The 19,319-nt window shown below is 39.7% G+C and overlaps 1 protein-coding gene across 1 annotated transcript; it reads right to left on the minus strand.

Annotated features, from left to right (window-relative positions):
- Positions 1–118: 118 nt before the first annotated feature.
- LOC115207265 (RING-H2 finger protein ATL7) lies at positions 119–9,467 on the minus strand. Its single transcript, XM_029774241.1, has 4 exons — positions 9,391–9,467; positions 8,589–9,145; positions 8,032–8,095; positions 119–704 (listed from the first exon to the last, which is right to left on the minus strand). The coding sequence occupies exons 2-4, from the start codon at positions 8,924–8,926 to the stop codon at positions 693–695; spliced, it is 414 nt and encodes a 137-aa protein (XP_029630101.1). The 5' UTR covers positions 8,927–9,145; positions 9,391–9,467; the 3' UTR covers positions 119–692.
- Positions 9,468–19,319: the final 9,852 nt, after the last annotated feature.

Below are 19,319 nucleotides of genomic sequence, written 5' to 3' on the forward strand. Positions count from 1 at the left end.
AATGTGTAGTGAATTAACACCCCCAACTCTATTTGGGGTCCATAAATAGTTGGATATCGGACAGTTACTTTCCTAATGTAAGGATAGTAACAAGCAATTTCACAACTCTAAGACAGGGTTATTTTAAAGTAGATGTATTTATTTACCAATAAATATAATTCCAGTATAAAAAAAACATGCTCTTCAAACAGAACAGATAAATAAAACATGTAAAATGAGGATTAACAAATCCTACTTCCCTTTTATCAAATCATTAAACATCTATTATAAACATTGTTCACAATATATTCTATTGTACACAGCACACAGTCTCTAACCTTCACCCCTCTATCTATCTATCTATCTATCTATCTATCTATCTATCTATCTATCTATCTATCTATAACTTAATTTATCTTTCTTTCATCCTCAATCCATTTAATATCTTCTTTTATATTTCCTCCCCCTATCCATCCTTCATTATTATTAATATTATTTAACCCTTATTTTACCAGGTAAGTTGACTGAGAACATTACACATACCCAAAGTCAATCAGAACCAAAGCACATGGATAATTGGTTCAATCTTTCCTCATTATGGAAAATCCCAGGTCGGTCCTGTTTAGTGAATTAGCTTCATTACTCAATGAGTATCTCCTACTCTGAAATGGTAACATCCAGTCTTCTTCTTCTCTGCTCTTCGTCTTCTCGGTTTACAGTACAATGTGCTTCATCCTCCTCATCCTCCTCAGGAAATTCTGTATTTTGAGCCTCAGGCCACAATGCCTTGATGGAGACCTGGAGGACAGGAGAGTAGGGGGAAAGAAACAGAGTAGGCAGAGAGAGAGAGCGAGAGAGAGAGAGAGAGAGAGAGAGAGCGAGAGAGAGAGAGAGAAAGAGAGTGAGAGAGAGAGAGAAAGAGAGTGTGAGAGAGAGAGAGAGCGAGAGCGAGAGCGAGAGAGAGAGAGAGAGAAAGAGAGTGAGAGAGAGAGAGAAAGAGAGTGTGAGAGAGAGAGAGAGAGAGAGAGAGAGAGAGAGAGAGAGAGAGAGAGAGAGAGAATTACAGTTTAGTAATTGAAGAGACTTCTGAACCTAAAAAGGAAGCTGTACTAACTGCATAATACAATCATAATACCATCAACGTGAGGAAACTGTCACCTAAAGTAAAACCATCACAGTACAACAATACAACTGATGAAGAGAGAAATCAAGACCAATAGATATAGTGATACAGAAAGGGAGAGAGCAGAGAGAGAGAAAAGGAGAGGTGAGCGAGAGAGAGAGAGAGAGAGAGAGAGAGATAGAGAGATAGAGAGAGAGAGAGAGATAGAGAGATAGAGAGAGAGAGAGAGAGAGAGAGATAGAGAGATAGAGAGAGAGAGAGATGGAGAAAGAACAAGAAAAAGAGACGAGAGAAAGAAATAAAGAAAAAGAGAAAAAGAGGAAGCAGAGAGAGATAGCAGGGAGAGAGAGCAGAGAGAGATAGCAGGGAGAGAGAGCAGAGAGAGATAGCAGAGAGAGATAGCAGAGAGAGATAGCAGAGAGAGATAGCAGAGAGTGATAGCAGAGAGAGATAGCAGAGAGAGATAGCAGAGAGAGATAGCAGAGAGTGATAGCAGAGAGAGATAGCAGAGAGAGATAGCAGAGAGAGATAGCAGAGAGAGATAGCAGAGAGTGATAGCAGAGAGAGATAGCAGAGAGTGATAGCAGAGAGAGATAGCAGAGAGTGATAGCAGAGAGAGATAGCAGAGAGAGATAGCAGAGAGTGATAGCAGAGAGAGATAGCAGAGAGTGATAGCAGAGAGAGATGGCAGAGAGTGATAGCAGAGAGAGATAGCAGAGAGAGATAGCAGAGGGAGATAGCAGAGAGAGATAGCAGAGAGAGATAGCAGAGAGTGATAGCAGAGAGAGATAGCAGAGAGTGATAGCAGAGAGAGAGCAGAGAGTGATAGCAGAGAGAGATAGCAGAGAGTGATAGCAGAGAGTGATAGCAGAGAGTGATAGCAGAGAGAGATAGCAGAGAGTGATAGCAGAGAGAGATAGCAGAGAGTGATAGCAGAGAGTGATAGCAGAGAGTGATAGCAGAGAGTGATAGCAGAGAGTGAGAGCAAAAGAGAGAGAGCAAAAGAGACAGAACAAAATGAGAGGAAGAGCAGAGAGCAGAGGAAGGTTTCTCCAGGTTTCTAAATCAGTCTATCAATCCATCCACCTTTACCTGGGTACTCACCATGTGTACTGTGTAGTGGTCTGTGTCTGTCTGTTAGCTTCCTTCCACTCTTCCTCCTCTTCCTCCTCCTCCTCTTCCTGTTGTGTGTCTGGTATCTGGTCCCAGATCTCAGTGTTAACCCACAGCGACCCCGGCAGGGTGAGGCTGGGATCGGTGCAGGTGATCCAACGGCACAGTGGGCAGCAGACTGTCAGTAGGCCGCTCTGGTGCCTGGACATCGCCTGCAAGCACAGCCCACAGACTGTGTGCTTACAGTGGAGCATCCGAGGGATCTTCTCCCTACGGGAGTAGGACTGGAGGCAGACGCAGCACTCCATGTCCTCACTCATCAGACCCATGGCTGGATGGCTGGATGGATGGATGGATGGATGGATGGATATACGGCTGGAGCACAGAGGAACTCTAGACAGAGAGTCAGTGTCTGGGCAGGAAGACGTGGGGTTTAAACGCTGGTCTGAGGTCAGTGTTCCCCTTGTGGTTTATTCAGGTCCTGGTTTGGATTTGATGAGGATGAGCTGATCCTAGATCTGTGCTTTGGAGCGTAGGTCAGGAATCTGCAAAACACATTAAGATGTTAAAATAAATTAAATTAGACACAGTGACTTCATCACTGACACTATGTAAACAAATATAATGTAATAACATATCTTAAATCAACAGGCTGTCATGTTTTTCTGAAAAGACATGAAGATTAAAATATCTTTAAAAATATCACACACATTTATAACATCCGTAGCTATCTTATGTAGACAAACCTTTTCACTTTTATCACTATCAATGAGAGGCAATATTTTACTTACAGGCTCTGGAAGATCAACTATCCGATGACAAAACTTTGTGTGTGAGAGAGAAGAGTGTGTGCTCTTATTTTAAGCCTTGAGGGAGGAGACAAAGTTCAGTTATTTTCCCAGAAAAGGGCGGTCTCTCACCTCCTCTACTCTCAGGTGAGGCAGTAAAGTTCCATGGAACGAGGTAAACACTTCTATAGCATAGTAGGTCATGTCAGGAGAATTGCCAGGTCCGTGTATTGACATTTACAGGGCAGGTGTTTATGTCTACAATGGGCACATACACTGAGTGTTCAAAACATTAAGAACATCTGTTCTTTCCATGACATTCACTGAGTGTATAAAAGGTGTTCCTAATGTTTAGTTCACTCAGTGTACGTCCTATTTATGATGGATCAATCTTTGTAGGGGAATTTTCACTAGAGAGGGGGGAGCATTTGCAGAACCCTCTCTGTGGACTTGTAGAACCCTCTCTGTGGACTTGTAGAACCCTCTCTGTGGACTTGTAGAACCCTCTCTGTGGAATTGAAGAACCCTCTTGTCACGGTTGTGTGGAGAGTCCCACATATTTTTTTAAGTGAAACTCTCAAATAAAGTATACACGGCACGTGGCACTACAGAGTGATCACAGGCAACTACACATAAACAGGATCCCACAAAACACAGTGGGGAAATGGCTGCCTAAATATGATCCCCAATCAGAGACAACGATAATCAGCTGCCTCTGATTGGGAACCATACCAGGCTAACATAGAAATAAACACACTAGATCACCCACCCTAGTCACACCCCGACCTAACCAACATAGAGAATAAAAAGGCTCTCTATGGTCAGGGTGTGACACCTCTCTGTGTATGTGCCTGGTTATTGTAGTGTTTATGTACAGAATCAGTTCAATGGAAGCAGTTTCTCTTCTAGATAAGAGACACAGTTCAATGGAAGAAGTTGTTGATCTTCTCCTATGACCCTTTAATGACTCACTTATCTTACAGTATATGGTATACCTCTATATTGTGGATGACGTTTATTATAGTTTATATGTATCCCAGGACTCCATGGAAATGTCAGGTGTTAATGAGTGAGTGGCCTGTCCAGTTGTTTTACCATAAAAATCTGATGAATTGATGGATGAATGAAACCCCAATCAGGAGAGTTTCAGGCTGCTGTGTTATTGTTTTAAAGTCACGTGTTTCTACTAATATCAAGTCACAAGATCAGTGGAAACCTTGTAAACAACCACTCTAAACGGTCAATTAGAAAACAGTCTCCCTGTTGAAACTTGTAAATAAACAGGCTTGACTTGAAATTGACAAATTATGACGGCTCTTCTTTAGGTTCACCTGGAAATTCCAGGTGATTCACACCTGTCTATTCACAATGTCAGCTAAGTGCCAACCACTAACGCATAACAGACACACAAACAAACACATTTATTCCATGGACAAAACATACAATTTCACATCGCATAATTAAGCATGGAATTTGGGTGTATCTCACTAATGAATTCCTATCATTAAAGGGCCAGAACAAGAGACTGAAAGAGCTTTGTCAAAGTCTTCTGCTAGCTTCTAATTGTTATTTTTCTGCTTTCTGAAGTAATGACTAAGCTGCACACTAAAACAACGTGAGCTAAATGACAGTAAATGATGAGTAATTCTGCTAGCCAGGGACGGTAACCAGCTCTACTGTCAGCCCTGTTTGGTAACACTTTGTCCCAAATGGCACCCTATTCCCTATATAGTGCACTACTTTAAAGGCAAAGGCTCTGGTCAAAAGTAGTGCACTACATATGGAATAGGCTTCCAATTGGGACACACACAGAGACAATAGAGCTGCCTACTTCTCTGACAGACACCTCAAGGCTACAATTATCAAGAAAGGTTAAGAACAATAAACCAAAAAGGAGCCATAAAATATACATATCAAACACAAAGTCTATATATATACATATAGACTGTTGTCTCCTCATTAGGGACTTTTAAAAAAAAAAATCTTTCTTTAACTATGCAACTCAGTTAAGAACAAATTGTTATTTACAATGATGGCCTAAGAACAGTGGGTTTACTGCCTTGTTCAGGGGCAGAAAGAAAGATTTTACCTTGTCAGCTCTGGGATTCGATCTCGCAACCTTTCTGTACCTGGCCCAACGCTCTAACCACTAGACTACCTGCCCTAATGAGGAGACAACAGTCTATATAGGCCCTAGTGTGGAGACAACAGTCTATATAGACCCTAATGAGGAGACAACAGTTTATATAGACCCTAGTGAGGAGACAACAGTCTATATAGGCCCTAGTGAGGAGACAACAGTCTATATAGACCCTAATGAGGAGACAACAGTCTGTATAGATGCTAATGAAGAGACAACAGTCTATATAGACCCTAATGAGGAGACAACAGTCTATATAGGACCTAGTGAGGAGACAACAGTCTATATAGGCCCTAGTGATGAGACAACCGTATTTATAAGCCCTGTGGTAAACCGTGGGGTCTTGGGCTGAGCATGCAGAGATTGACACAGAGACCGGGATGCTTTAGTCTGCAAAAACAACAATAATAAGCCAGAAAATAAACGTAACAATGAAAATCACTGAGGTTTAGCTCGGTCCTTCTTCTCTGCTATGGCTTGCTGTCGGTCTCTCCTCGTTCTCTCCCGCTATGTGCCACCATGATCCTTTTATTTGGCACTTTCCTCTAATTCCCTCCAGTGAGAGCAGTCTGTGTCGGGGTGCCCAGCTCCCGTATTCCCAGTAGAGGGAGCCAAAGTCGCCTCACGTACCTCCCCTCTATTACCATCCCCCGGGGTAGACCTCCTGGGATAGCACAGCCCTAAAGAGGAGACAGAGACAGAGACAGGCCGACAGAGAAACAGACAGACAATCAGACAGAGACAGACAGACAATCTGACAGACAGAGACAGAGAAAGAGAGACAGGGAGATAGAGAGAGAGAGAGAGAGAGAGAGAGAGAGAGAGACAGGCAGATAGACAGAGAGAGAGACAGAGACTGGCTGATAGACAGGCATACAGAGAGACAGACAGACAATCTGACAGAGACAGACAGAGATGGATAGACAGGCAGATAGACACACAGAGAAACAGACAGAGAAACACACAGTGACAGACAGGTTGATAGACAGAGACAGGCAGACAATCTGACAGAAACAGACAGACAGACATAGAGACAGGTAGGCAGACAGACAGACAGCATGTCCTAAGGGTTAGTGTCTCAGTTCTTTGGGTCTTCCATTTGTATACAACATTTCCTGTAATTTAATGAGTCATCATACAAACTGTCAGAGAAAAGAGTAATTTATTTGTTAACCTACAGCTCCCCTCCTCTTTTCCAACTAAGCTGCAATACATTATTTTCCAACTAAGAGAGGAAATAAACAACAGTTAGTCATTAACGGGAGATATGTAGAAAGAGAAACTAAATCATTCTGAAACCTGTGTGTCAGGTGTGACTGGGGGTTAGGCTAGATAACAGGGTGGATGGAGCACAGCCCTGATCAAATGTAGTATATACTGTACTAGCCGGGCACTGATAGAATGTAGTATTTACTGTACTAGCCGGGTCCTGGTCAAAAGTAGTATACTATATACTGCACTAGCCGGGCCCTGATAAAATGTAGTATATTATTTACTGCACTAGCCGGGCCCTGGTCAAAAGTAGTATACTATATACTGCACTAGCCGGTCCCTGGTCAAAAGTAGTAGTATTTACTGCACTAGCCGGACCCTAAGCCTATTCCTAACCTTAACCTCATTCTCCTAACCTGCTAGTTTAACTATCCTATCCTGCTGTGTAAATTCTCCTAACCTGCTACGAAAAAGTAAATTTTGGTTATAGCTTTATCAAAGTGATGTGCTTTTAGGGAATCTCATATGTAAGAATGCATTCAAGGTTCTCTGAAACAGGACTACAACAGAGAGTGAATTCAGTCATGTACAGCACACACCAAAACCAAGGACAGTGGAATGTTTTGGGTTTGTTTTGCGTTTTAGGAAATAGTAGTGTAGAATGTGTAGTGAATTAACATCCCCAACTCTATTTGGGGTCCATAAATAGTTGGATATCGGACAGTTACTTTCCTAATGTAATGATAATAATAAGCAATTTCACAACATTAAGACAGGGTTATTTTAAAGTAGATGTATTTATTTACCAATAAATATAATCCCAGTATAAAAAAACATGCTCTTCAAACAGAACAGATAAATAAAACATGTAAAATGAGGATAAACAAATCCAACTTCCTTTATATGGGGGATTGGAAATAATGCAGACAATTACATTAATAAAATTAACAATCAATCTGCAATATTAAAGCAGTTATAAAATGATGTAATAATAAATACTAAACATCCACTTCCCTTCACGCAGTAATACAATTTTTATCAAATAACTAAACATTGAAACATTGTTCACAGTATATTGTATTGTACACAGCACACATTATACAGCATGCAGTCTATAACCTTCACCCCTCTATCTATCTATCTATCTATCTATCTATCTATCTATCTATCTATCTATCTATCTATCTATCTATCTATCTATCTATCTATCTATCTATCTATTCATAACTTCCTTTATCTTTCTTTCATCCATAACTTTGTACAGCATTCTCTAACCTTCATCCAGCATTCTCTAACCTTCATCCAGCATTCTCTAACCTTCATCCGATCGTCCGTCCGTCTGTCTGTCTATTCATAACTTCCTTTATCTTTCTTTCGTCCTCAATCCATTTAATAACTTCTTTTATATTTCCTCCCCCTATCCATCCTTCATTATTACTAATATTATTTAACCCTTATTTTACCAGGTAAGTTGACTGAGAACATTACACATACCCAAAGTCAATCAGAACCAAAGCACATGGATAATTGGTTCAATCTTGCCTCATTATGGAAAATCCCCGGTCGGTCCTGTTTAGTGAATTAGCTTCATTACTCAATGAGTATCTCCTACTCTGAAATGGTAACATCCAGTCTTCTTCTTCTCTGCTCTTCGTCTTCTCGGTTTACAGTACAATGTGCTTCATCCTCCTCAGGAAATTCTGTAGTTTGAGCCTCAGGCCACAATGCCTTGATGGAGACCTGGAGGACAGGAGAGTAGGGGGAAAGAAAGAGAGTAGGCAGAGAGAGAGAGAGAGAGAGAGAGAGAGAGAGAATGAGAGAGAGAGAGATAGAGAGAGAGAGAGAATTACAGTTTAGTAATTGAAGAGACTTCTGAACCTAAAAAGGAAGCTGTACTAACTGCATAATACAATCATAATACCATCAACGTGAGGAAACTGTCACCTAAAGTAAAACCATCACAGTACAACAATACAACTGATGAAGAGAGAAATCAAGACCAATAGATATAGTGATACAGAGAGGGAGAGAGCAGAGAGAGAGAAAGGGAGAGGTGAGCGAGAGAGAGAGAGAGAGAGAAAGAAAGCAGAGCGCAGCAAAAGGGAGAGTGATAGCAGAGAGTTAGAGCAAAAGAGACAGAACGAAATGAGAGGAGGAGAAGTGAGCAGAGGAATGTTTCTCCAGGTTTCTAAATCAGTCTATAAATCCATCCACCTTTGCTTGGGGTACTCACCATGTGTACTGTGTAGTGGTCTGTGTCTGTCTGTTAGCTTCCTTCCACTCTTCCTCCTCTTCCTCCTCCTCCTCTTCCTGTTGTGTGTCTGGTATCTGGTCCCAGATCTCAGTGTTAACCCACAGCGACCCCGGCAGGGTGAGGCTGGGATCGGTGCAGGTGATCCAACGGCACAGTGGGCAGCAGACTGTCAGTAGGCCGCTCTGGTGCCTGGACATCGCCTGCAAGCACAGCACACAGAATGTGTGCTTACAGTGGAGCATCCGAGGGATCTTCTCCCTACGAGAGTAGGACTGGAGGCAGACGCAGCACTCCATGTCCTCACTCATCAGACCCATGGCTGGATGGCTGGGGTGTGGATGGATGGATGGATGGATGGATATACGGCTGGAGCACAGAGGAACTCCAGACAGAGAGTCAGTGTCTGGGCAGGAAGACGTGGGGTTTAAACGCTGGTCTGAGGTCAGTGTTCCCCTTGTGGTTTATTCAGGTCCTGGTTTGGATTTGATGAGGATGAGCTGATCCTAGATCTGTGCTTTGGAGCGTAGGTCAGGAATCTGCAAAAGACATTAAGATGTTAAAATAAATTAAATTAGACTCAGTGACTTCATCACTGGCACTATGTAAACATATATAATGTAATAACATATCTTAAATCAACAGGCTGTCATGTTTTTCTGCAAAGACATGAAGAAAAAATATCTTTAAAAATATCACACACATTAATAACATCCGTAGTTATCAGATATAGACAAACCTTTTCACTTTTATCATTATCAATGAGAGGCAATATTTTACTTACAGGTTCTGGAAGATTTTCAGCACAGCGACCAACTATCCTACGACAAAACTTTGTGTGTGAGAGAGAAGAGTGTGTGCTCTTATTTTAAGCCTTGGGGGAGGAGACAAAATTCTGTTATTTTTCCTGAAAGGGCGGTCTCTCACCTCCTCTACTCTCAGGTGAGGCAGGAAAGTTCCATGGAACGAGGTAAACACTTCTAGGTCACTTCTATAGCAGAGTAGGTCACTTCAGGAGAATTGCTAGGGTTGTTTATTGACATGTACAGGGCAGGTGTTCATGTCTACAAAGGGCACGTACCCTGAGTGTACAAAACATTAAGAACACCTGCTCTTTTCAGGACATAGACTGACCAGGTGAATTCAGGTGAAAGCTATGATCCCTTATTGATGTCACTTGTTAAAACCACTTTAATCTGTGTAGATGAAGGGGAGGAGACAGGTTAAAGAAGGATTTGTAAGCCTTGAGATAATTGTGACATGGATTCTATACGTGTGTCATTCAGATGCTGAATGGGCAAGACAACAGATTTAAGTGCCTTTGAATGGGGTATGGTAGTAGGTGCCAGGCACACCGGTTTGGGTCAAGAACTGCAATGCTGCCGGATTTTTCACGCTCAACAGTTTCCCGTGTGTATCAAGAATGGTCCACCACCAGCCAAAGGACATCCAGCAAACTTGACAAAACCTTGGGAAGCATTGGCGTGAACATGGGCAAGGATCCTTGTGGTACGCTTTCGACACCTTGTAGAGTCCATGCCCTGACGGATTGAGGCTGTTCTGAGTGCAGAAGTGGGTGCAACTTAATATCAAGAAGGTGTTCCTAATGTGTGGTTCACTCAGCGTACGTCCAGTTTATGATCAATCTTCTTTGTAGGGAAATTTTCACTGGAGAGGGGGAAGCATTGGTAGGACCCTCTCTGTGGACTTGTATAATCCTATCTGTGGATTTGTAGAACCCTCTCTGCGGACTTGTAGAACCCTCTCTGTGGACTTGTAGAACCCTCTCTGTGGACTTGTAGAACCCTCTCTGTGGACTTGTAGAACCCTCTCTGTGTACTTGTGGAACCCTATCTGTGTACTTGTAGAACCCTGTCTGTGGACTTGTAGAGTCCTATCTGTGGACCTGTAGAACCCTCTCTGCGGACTTGTAGAACCCTCTCTGTGGACTTGTAGAACCCTCTCTGTGGACTTGTAGAACCCTCTCTGTGTACGTGCCTGGTTATTGTTGTGTTTATGTACAGAATCAGTTCAATGGAAACGGTTTCTCTTCTAGATAAGAGGCACAGTTCAATGGAAGCGTTATCTCTTCTAGATAAGAGACAGTGGCACAGTTCAATTACTTTACACCACTGTTGTTGACAAATTACAACATGACCTAGCAGAAGTAGGAAGTCTGCTCATATTTTTTCTTTTTTTTCTTTTTTTTATTAATAGTAACATGCAAAACATAAACATAACAGCCAGAGGGATTCCACAAAGTAATGAGAAAAATAACAATTAAATGAATCCACATTAAATCAATTCAAATACAGACATGTAGCGAATACATTTTTTTGTCATTTTGTTTTGTATACGTTTTAATGACTCAGATCTAAAAATAAGAAAAGGGGCCTTTTCTTCATAAATGTTGATTTGTGTATGAAAAATGTTCCGAATAAAATAAAGAGATTGATGACATACTCACGTTCAATTGTGGAATCAATGTAGTAAAATAATATGTCAAACTTCAATGGTTGTATGCAATTTGAGGCCAAGATATAGTTTTACATCAGTCCAGAACACTTCACTATATAAACAATGACAGAATAAGTGTTCAATAGATTCAGTTTCTAGTTCACAAGAACTGCATTCACTGGTAACATCAAGTATATATTTAGAAATCAAACTGTTACACGGATAGGATCTATGGACAATCTTAAAGGAGATCTCCTTTACTTTATTGGTCACCATAAATGTGTGTGGAGTGAGCCAAGCACGGCGCCAGTTTACATCAAACGATGAAGCCCAACAAAATATCGCAGAGGGAATAGACTTCCTGTAGAAAATATCCCTTAGTAAACGATTGTTGAATTTCGTATCTAGTAGACCAATGCCATTCACCTGAATATCGCTTACAATCGGAGATATTCTAAAATATGCATTATTCTGAAGTAAAGCTTTTATCCCACTAGGTATAGCTTTAATAACAGTGTCATATTCCTTGCTTGAAACCTCAAAGTTGTATCTTTCCATAAATTCTCTCCGTGTAAATAGATTCTCACTAATATTAACTAATTGGCTGACAGGGACAATGTTTTTCGAGAACCATTTATGGTAAAATAACATCGGGTTTCTATGCAATATTAACCCATTGTTCCATATAAAACATTTATTGAGGGGAAAAGTTGTGTTTATACAACAAAGCCCAGCACATTAAAGCCTGACGATTTAATATTTTCACCACCAGGAATGTTAAAGGTCGAAACCGATCTGTTAAAAATCAATAAATGACAAACTGGGTATACTTGAACTAGTCAGTAGGGATATAAAAGAGTTGAAGGCCTCGAGATGAGTGATGAAAAAGCTGCGACATTGGAGAAGGAAACACACAAGCTGAAAGGGACAGTCAATAAGATAGAAACCGAAGTTAATGAACTTAAAAAGGAGAACACCGTTCTGAGAGACGCCTTACTGGACATACAGACTAGATCCATGAGAGAGAATCTGGTACTTACAGGTATCCAAGAGAAAGAAGGAGAAGGTCCTGAATCTGTAGTTAGAGAGTTCCTCCTCACAGCGCTTCAGGTTCCATGCGAAGATATCGACAAAATCCAACTCGAAGTGTACACCGCTTCGGACAGAGAGGGCCGAGGTATGAACGTCCAATCGTTGCCAAATTTGCTTCATTTAAAGATAAAATAATGGTTAAAAGCCTGGGTAAAAGACTTGCTGGGACCAAAATTGGCATGAATGATCAGTTCCCGAAGGAAATTGCAGAAAGGCGTAAAGTTCTGTATCCAATTTTCAAGGCCTTCTCATACAGCTGCAAATGTATATGGATTTGTAAATCAAGACTTTTGAGTAGGGCTCTGGGATGGTGCAACTGTTGAGAATGTGAGCCTATGGTTGTGTGGGGAAAGGGTTGAGTGTGTGGGTGTATGTGTGTGTCCCACAACTGTTGCGAAGGAATAAAAGACGTTAGGGACAATGTAGGATGATTCACAATAATGGTTTGCTAATATAATAATTGCTTGCAATAATGTAAATTTGGTAATGGTGAGACTGGTGAGAGGTAAAATCCTTTGCATAAATTGCCTACATTACTACAAATATGAATGGCTAATTATGGAAATTAAGAAACAGGATTTTTTAAATATATCAATATTTTTTGTTGTTGATTGCTATATATATAATACAAATCGTGGTGAGGATGATGGAAATGCATTTGGTGGTTGATCTACTTCTGTTCTATGAATGGCACTGGGACCTCTTACACTTACTTCAGTGTTGTGATGCAAAATGCTTGGCGCATAGAATTAAAAAAGTATTGTCAGATATTATTCATCCCAATCAGACAGGTTTTTTACATGGACGATACATTGGAGATAATAGAAGACAAGTACTGGAAACAATAGAATACCATGAAATATCGGAGACACCAGGCCTCGTTTTCAACCAAATTATGATAAGTGATTATGATATTACGTATGGATCACTAAAAAATTTACATTTTACATTACCATGTAGTTTACCAATTAAATGGTCTGACGGAGATGTGGACATACTCGGTATACAAATCCCAAAAGAAAGAAATGATCTCACTACAATAAATGGAAAAAAAACACCTGTCTATTTGTGGAAAAAAGCACCCTGATTAACTCTTTAGTCATATCACAGTTTACCTATTTGCTTATGGTTTTGCCTACACCTAGTGACCTGCTTTTTAAATTATATGAACAAAAAATATTCAATTTTATTTGGAACAGCAAGGTAAATAAAATTAAAAGGGCCTATTTATATAATGAATATGAATTCGGAGGGCAGAAATGATTAAATATTAAAGCATTAGACCTCTCACTAAAGGCATCAGTCATACCAAAGTTATACTTCAATCCAAACTGGTTTTCTAGTAAATAGGATGAGACATTCGTACCAATGTTCAAGAAGGGCCTTTTTCCCTTTATTCAGATTACACCTGCCCACTTTCGGTTGTTTGAAAAGGAAATAATCTCCAAAATATCTTTTTTTTTAAACAAGCCTTAGAAAGTTGGTTGCAATTTCAGTTTAATCCACCTGAAAAGACAGAACAAATAATACAACAAATATTGTGGTTAAATTCAAATATAGTAATTTATAAAAAAAAAAAACTGTATTTTTCAAAGAAATGTTTAAAAAAGGTATAATTTTTGTGAATGATATTATAAATAGGACTGGTGGAGTGATGTCACACATGCAGCTAACACAGACATATGGAAATGTCTGTTCTACCCAAAATTACAACCAATTAATTGCAGCATTACCACAAACATGGAAGAGGCAAGTAGAAGGGAAAAAAGTAAGGAACTTGTATGTCGGCCCTGTATTAAAGAACATAAATGGTTAAAGAAAAGTGTGATAAATAAAAACATACCAATTTCATTTAAGGACCAAAAAACTGACAGCTGTGCCACATAAATTGCAAAATAGTTGGGAAGAGATTTTCGATGTACCCATTCCATGGCACATGGTTTATGAATTGATACGCAAAACAACGCCGGATTCAAAACTTCGAATTTTTCAATTTAAATTACTATACAAAATTCTTGCAACCAATAGAATGTTATATATATGGGGAACACAATCTTCCAGCTCTGCAGATTTTGCTGTGAGGAGGCAGAGTCATTAGATCATTTATTTTGGTATTGTCCATATGTAGCTCGTTTTTGGTCACAGGTCCAGGAATGGCTGAAGAATTACAACATTTGCCTAGAACTAACGCTGCAGATAGCAATACTGGGTGATTTGAAAAGCCATAGTCAATCAATCAATAATATGATAATTATTTTAGCAAATATTTTATTTTTAATTTACAATCTCAAGAAGCTATGAGAATAGAAAGGTTCAATTGTTTTGTGAAGCATCACAGCACAGTTGAAACATATATAGGCAAATAGAAATCCAAAATGGATGATGTTGAGAGATAGATGGGAGGGGTTGAATGGAGCTGAAGGGTGGGACTAATAACAAGATAAACATGGTAAAACATACGGGGTCTGTAAAATGTATATAGGTTCAGAACTTTTGTGAAATAGCAGTTACAAATAGAAATCAAACTGGATGGACATCAGAAATAGAGGAAGGACTAAAAACAAACAAAAAATAACTATTGTAAAATAGACTGTGTCTGTAAAATGTGTATAAGATGAATAAATTGAAGGTAAAAGCAGAAGTCTTTATTAGTTTACTCCAATTGGGGGATCGGTGGTGGGGTTTGCAGGGAATAATAATAAAGGTATATTCTTTAAAAAAGCATGTATGTCTATATAGGTATGCGTATGTATATATGTGTATATGTACGCATGCGTGTATGGATATATATATATTTACCCAACAAATATAAGGGGGATTGGAAATGATGCAGACTTACATTGATGGAAGCAATATTCATTCCGCAATATTAAGCTGATCCACCCCTAAAAAAAAAGATTTAATGCCAAACCTGAGATTTTGGAGAATTGCTTCACAATATCCAATGCTAATCTAGCTTGTGACACATTTTTCTAAAAAAGTGAGGTGTCATCTGCCAGTTGGGATATCTTGATCTCTCTGGCTTGGAATGTAATGCCTTATAGGGGACTTTTATGAACTAATGAGCATGAAGTTTGAGGTTCTAACAAAAATAAAAAAGGTGAAATTGGACAACCTTGTCGTATTCCTTTGTAAATGTTAAACCTTGAGGATGTTCCATGACAGAGTTTGAAACAGCTATTGCCACCATCCCTAGCTCACTATTTAGGAGACAGAGATACTAATGAATATCCATCAACAAACTTTATTCTAGAGCTGAATATGTTTTGACATATAACTATTTCAGGTTTGATGATGAATACTACCTCCAAACGAATGGAACATCGATTGTCTCCACATTCGCTCCGAGCTAAGCTAACCTTTATGTGGGTCATTTTTGAAGAACATTTTGTTAATAATTGAAACGAAAATCCATTTTTGAATAAAGGCCTGAACTGGTATCGATATATTGACGACATTTTTTGCATATGGGAAAGAACGGAAAAAGATCTGTCAGACTTTATGGCACTACTCAACGACATTGACCCCAATCTCAAATTCACTATTGAATGTGACACTCAACGTGTTCATTACCTCGATATGTGGATTGAGAAATCAAATGGAACCCTGTTTACAACACTGTATAGAAAAGAAACGGACAGAAATACTCTATTACAGGGGGACAGCTTCCACCCTGAGCCATTAAAAAGAGGACTTCCTAGAAGCCAGTTTTTCAGACTGCGCCGGATATGCCACTCCACAGAGGATTATCTAGAAAAAGCAGCGGAGATGCGCATTAGGTTTCTAAGAAGAGGTTATTCGCGACAATGTGTGGATGAAGCTCTTAATTTGGCATTAGGGAAAAACACGAGATGAACTGCTACAAAAAAGACCCACTAAAGCTAAAGAACAGTCCATATTGTCCACAATCACATATACTTTGAACCTGCGAAAAGTGGGAGATGCGGTCAAGAAACACTGACATATTTTATCATCGGACCCAGCTTTGCCGGCTGAATTTATAAATCCACCATTTATTGTGTATAGGAGAGGTCGCAATTTACGCGATAAATTGGTTCATTCCAACTGCCAGCCACAAAAGACAATCAGCCAGGCTCTTTTACGCCCTCTACCAAATGGAAGCTATAAATGCAGAGGATGCGCACAGTGCAACAATATGATGAAGTGTGAATATTTCTGCCACCCACACACAGGAAAACGGTTTCAAATAAATTACATTATTACGTGTTCCACCACCCATGTTATTTACATGATTAAATGTCCATGTGGGCTGTGCTATGTCGGTAAGAACTCCCGCTCTCTCAAACAGAGAATCAGTGAACATAAAAGTTCAATCAGGAGAAACGACATTGATTATCCAGTCGCAGTACATTTTAATGACCTAAAACATGACATTTCTACCTTTTTAGATGTTGTGGCATAGAGAAAGTTAAGATATCAGACAGCGGAGGTGACATTAATAATACTCTGAGTAAAAGAGAATGTTTTTGGATTTTCACCGTCCAGACATGGTTTCCTAAAGGTCTTAATGATGAAATGCCTATGTATGTTATGTTGTGAATTTGAACATGAATGGGTCTATGTTGTCCTCATTGTGGTTTTACAGACGTGTTTAATGCATCTTATTTACACACGGTACTCTAATATTTATAAAATGCATATTGTTATATTTGGTAGCACTTGTTTTTGTTTTCTTTCGCCTCCAACCCCTTTCGATGCGTGGGACCGGATGTGGGTCTGGCTAGGTCTACCTAGGGGTGCTAATTATAAACAGCTCTGACGAAGGCCGTGAGGCCCGATACGTGAAGCTTATTAAAGATCGGTGATACATACTGTAACGACCCTACTATCAAGAGCAGTGTTCAGGTTTCCTTTTTCCTTCATCTTGTCCAACTGTTACCAGGCACCTGCACAAAAATATTGCTCAGATGTGCGAGTGCCTTTTGAAACATGAATTTTTCAAACATTTTAATTTCAATAGCTCCTTGGTCATGAATGTCCATTCAGTGGGTCTACACATTGCACACCCTTGAGTTTGTCCATTTTCATCTCACTCAATTGTACATACATTTTTCAAACTTTCAAATAATATCAAATATCAACGCAGTATGACAAATTAGCCATCCATTGTGTTATATCATACATTGTCTTACATGCCGTCACTGTTGTCAAAATATTATAAACATGTTTAAATAAAGTTACTAACCCAGTCAGTCTTTGGGCCACATCCAGGTTCTTTATCAGTGGCACACATGAAGCAGTTGTTAGCTTTGTTGAACTCTGAAATCATAGGCCTGAACTGAACATATGGCTGTCCCACACAACTACATCACAATCAATCATTTACATTTACTTTGAATTACATACCAGACATTTTTAGTATATTCTCAGCCATTTCTTTTCACTGTTGCTCCATGTGTTTTTGAAGGTTCCATATCAATTTGGGAAGGGATGTCGGGGAAGTTCTGTGCAACTTCCTTGGCCATCTACACCAAAAAATAAAATAGAGTTTTTTACCTAATTGTCACATAACAGCTAACCATTCATTATTGAAAATATAACTATCAAACCTGCATTACAAAGACCCCGCAGCTGAAGGTGTCCTGCTGCATGGTGGGAGTTATTTCCCCTCCTTTACACTTTATGTCCACCCAGTCGTCTTTTCCATGGCAGGACCTTCTCATTTTGAAGTATTCTCTTTTTTTAAATGTAAACATAAAGGAATTCTGATTAGTTTATAGGCAAATTAATACACATGGCAAAACTGTATGCTGATTTCCTTATCACTTGTCACAGAAGTTGTCATGGAGAGAAGAGGACCAAGGCGCAGCGGGATTGTGGACACTCAAGTTTATTAAATAAAACGCGTAAAAGCATCCACTTGAAAAAAACAATAAACAGTACTTACAACAGCAACAGTCTTGCAGGCACATACAATGCAGTGCAAGGACAACCACCCACAACCCCAAAGAAAAACACACACACCTATATAGGACTTCCAATCAAAGGCAACTCAACACACCTGCCTTCAATTGGAAGTCCCAATCACCAACACAACATTAAACAAACACAAACCACCTGCCACATCCTGACCAAGACTAACACATCTACGCCCTCTGCTGGTCAGGACGTGACATCACTATAATCTAGTAGAGGTAATTTATTTTATGCTCCATTCGACACACAGCCTAAATTATAGGCACTGAAACATTTACAGGACAATAATAAAAGTAGCATACAGGATCCAACCCTATCACAGAGTGAATAAATGTAAAGCGTTTGTAGACTTTAAGAAAAAAAATATTAAGTGACAGTTTCATCAGTACGTGCTTAAAGAAAGAAAGTCATATCACAAAGATCACAGATGACAGTGCCCATCAAATCTATGACAATAGAGAATGAATTGTAAGCACCAAAGTGTGTTTTTGACAAAATAATATCTGAAAATGGCAGTTGTTGAACATAATACTTCTATTAGCAATTTATGATATATGCAGTTGAGGAATATTCCATGTATCAACACTACATGTAGGACGGACATAAGACATTCCCACATACAGTAGCCACATACATAGAGGCATTTTTCAGCTGTGATTTTACCACTCAGAATCCAGAATGGATATGACAATGGTGCCAGCACAGGATGGAATACACCCTTTACAACAAGCTGCTTTTTTGATCTTCTTGAATTCTTATCTGGTCAACTGCTACTATGTGTCAATAAAAAAAGGGCTGGTTTAGATTAAAAACTATTGCCCTGTGTCCCCGTTCATAGGGGCATGAGAGACTAGTCAGTGGTAGAATTGAGTTGGCACTTTATTGGCTCAAACACCCACAGACCCACAAGGTTGAGGTTTTTTGACGCATTGTTTCTTCTAACTGTCCAAGAATAGGATAAGTGTTTGGAAATATTTGTTCCCCATAAATACAAAGGAGGGGATGTCTCTTCTCATACTTCTGTCACTTTAGTCAGACTGCCAGACTGTAAAAACTTTATGATGGGGCCGGCAACGGAGTTCCCTGTGACTAAGGACCACGGAGACCAATCAGGAGAGAATACATACAGGTCAAGGGGTGTGTCTGTGCCTTCTAGATTACTCTCTCTTTACAGAGGAACCCCTGTGGTTCAAGTCAAGAGCTACCCTTCCTCTTTCAGTCTGCTCT

Source organism: Salmo trutta, chromosome 14 (genome assembly GCF_901001165.1).
Source record: "Salmo trutta chromosome 14, fSalTru1.1, whole genome shotgun sequence".
Lineage (NCBI taxonomy): Eukaryota > Metazoa > Chordata > Actinopteri > Salmoniformes > Salmonidae > Salmo > Salmo trutta.

What these genes read in the sequence shown, in the direction of transcription:
- LOC115207265 (XM_029774241.1), bottom strand. Translation starts at nt 8,926, where the DNA reads ATGGGTCTGATGAGTGAGGACATGGAGTGCTGCGTCTGCCTCCAGTCC. An exon ending in ACCACTACACAGTACACATG is followed by an intron (nt 8,096 to 8,588) that starts GTGAGTACCCCA and finishes CCTGTCCTCCAG; the next exon opens with GTCTCCATCAAGGCATTGTG.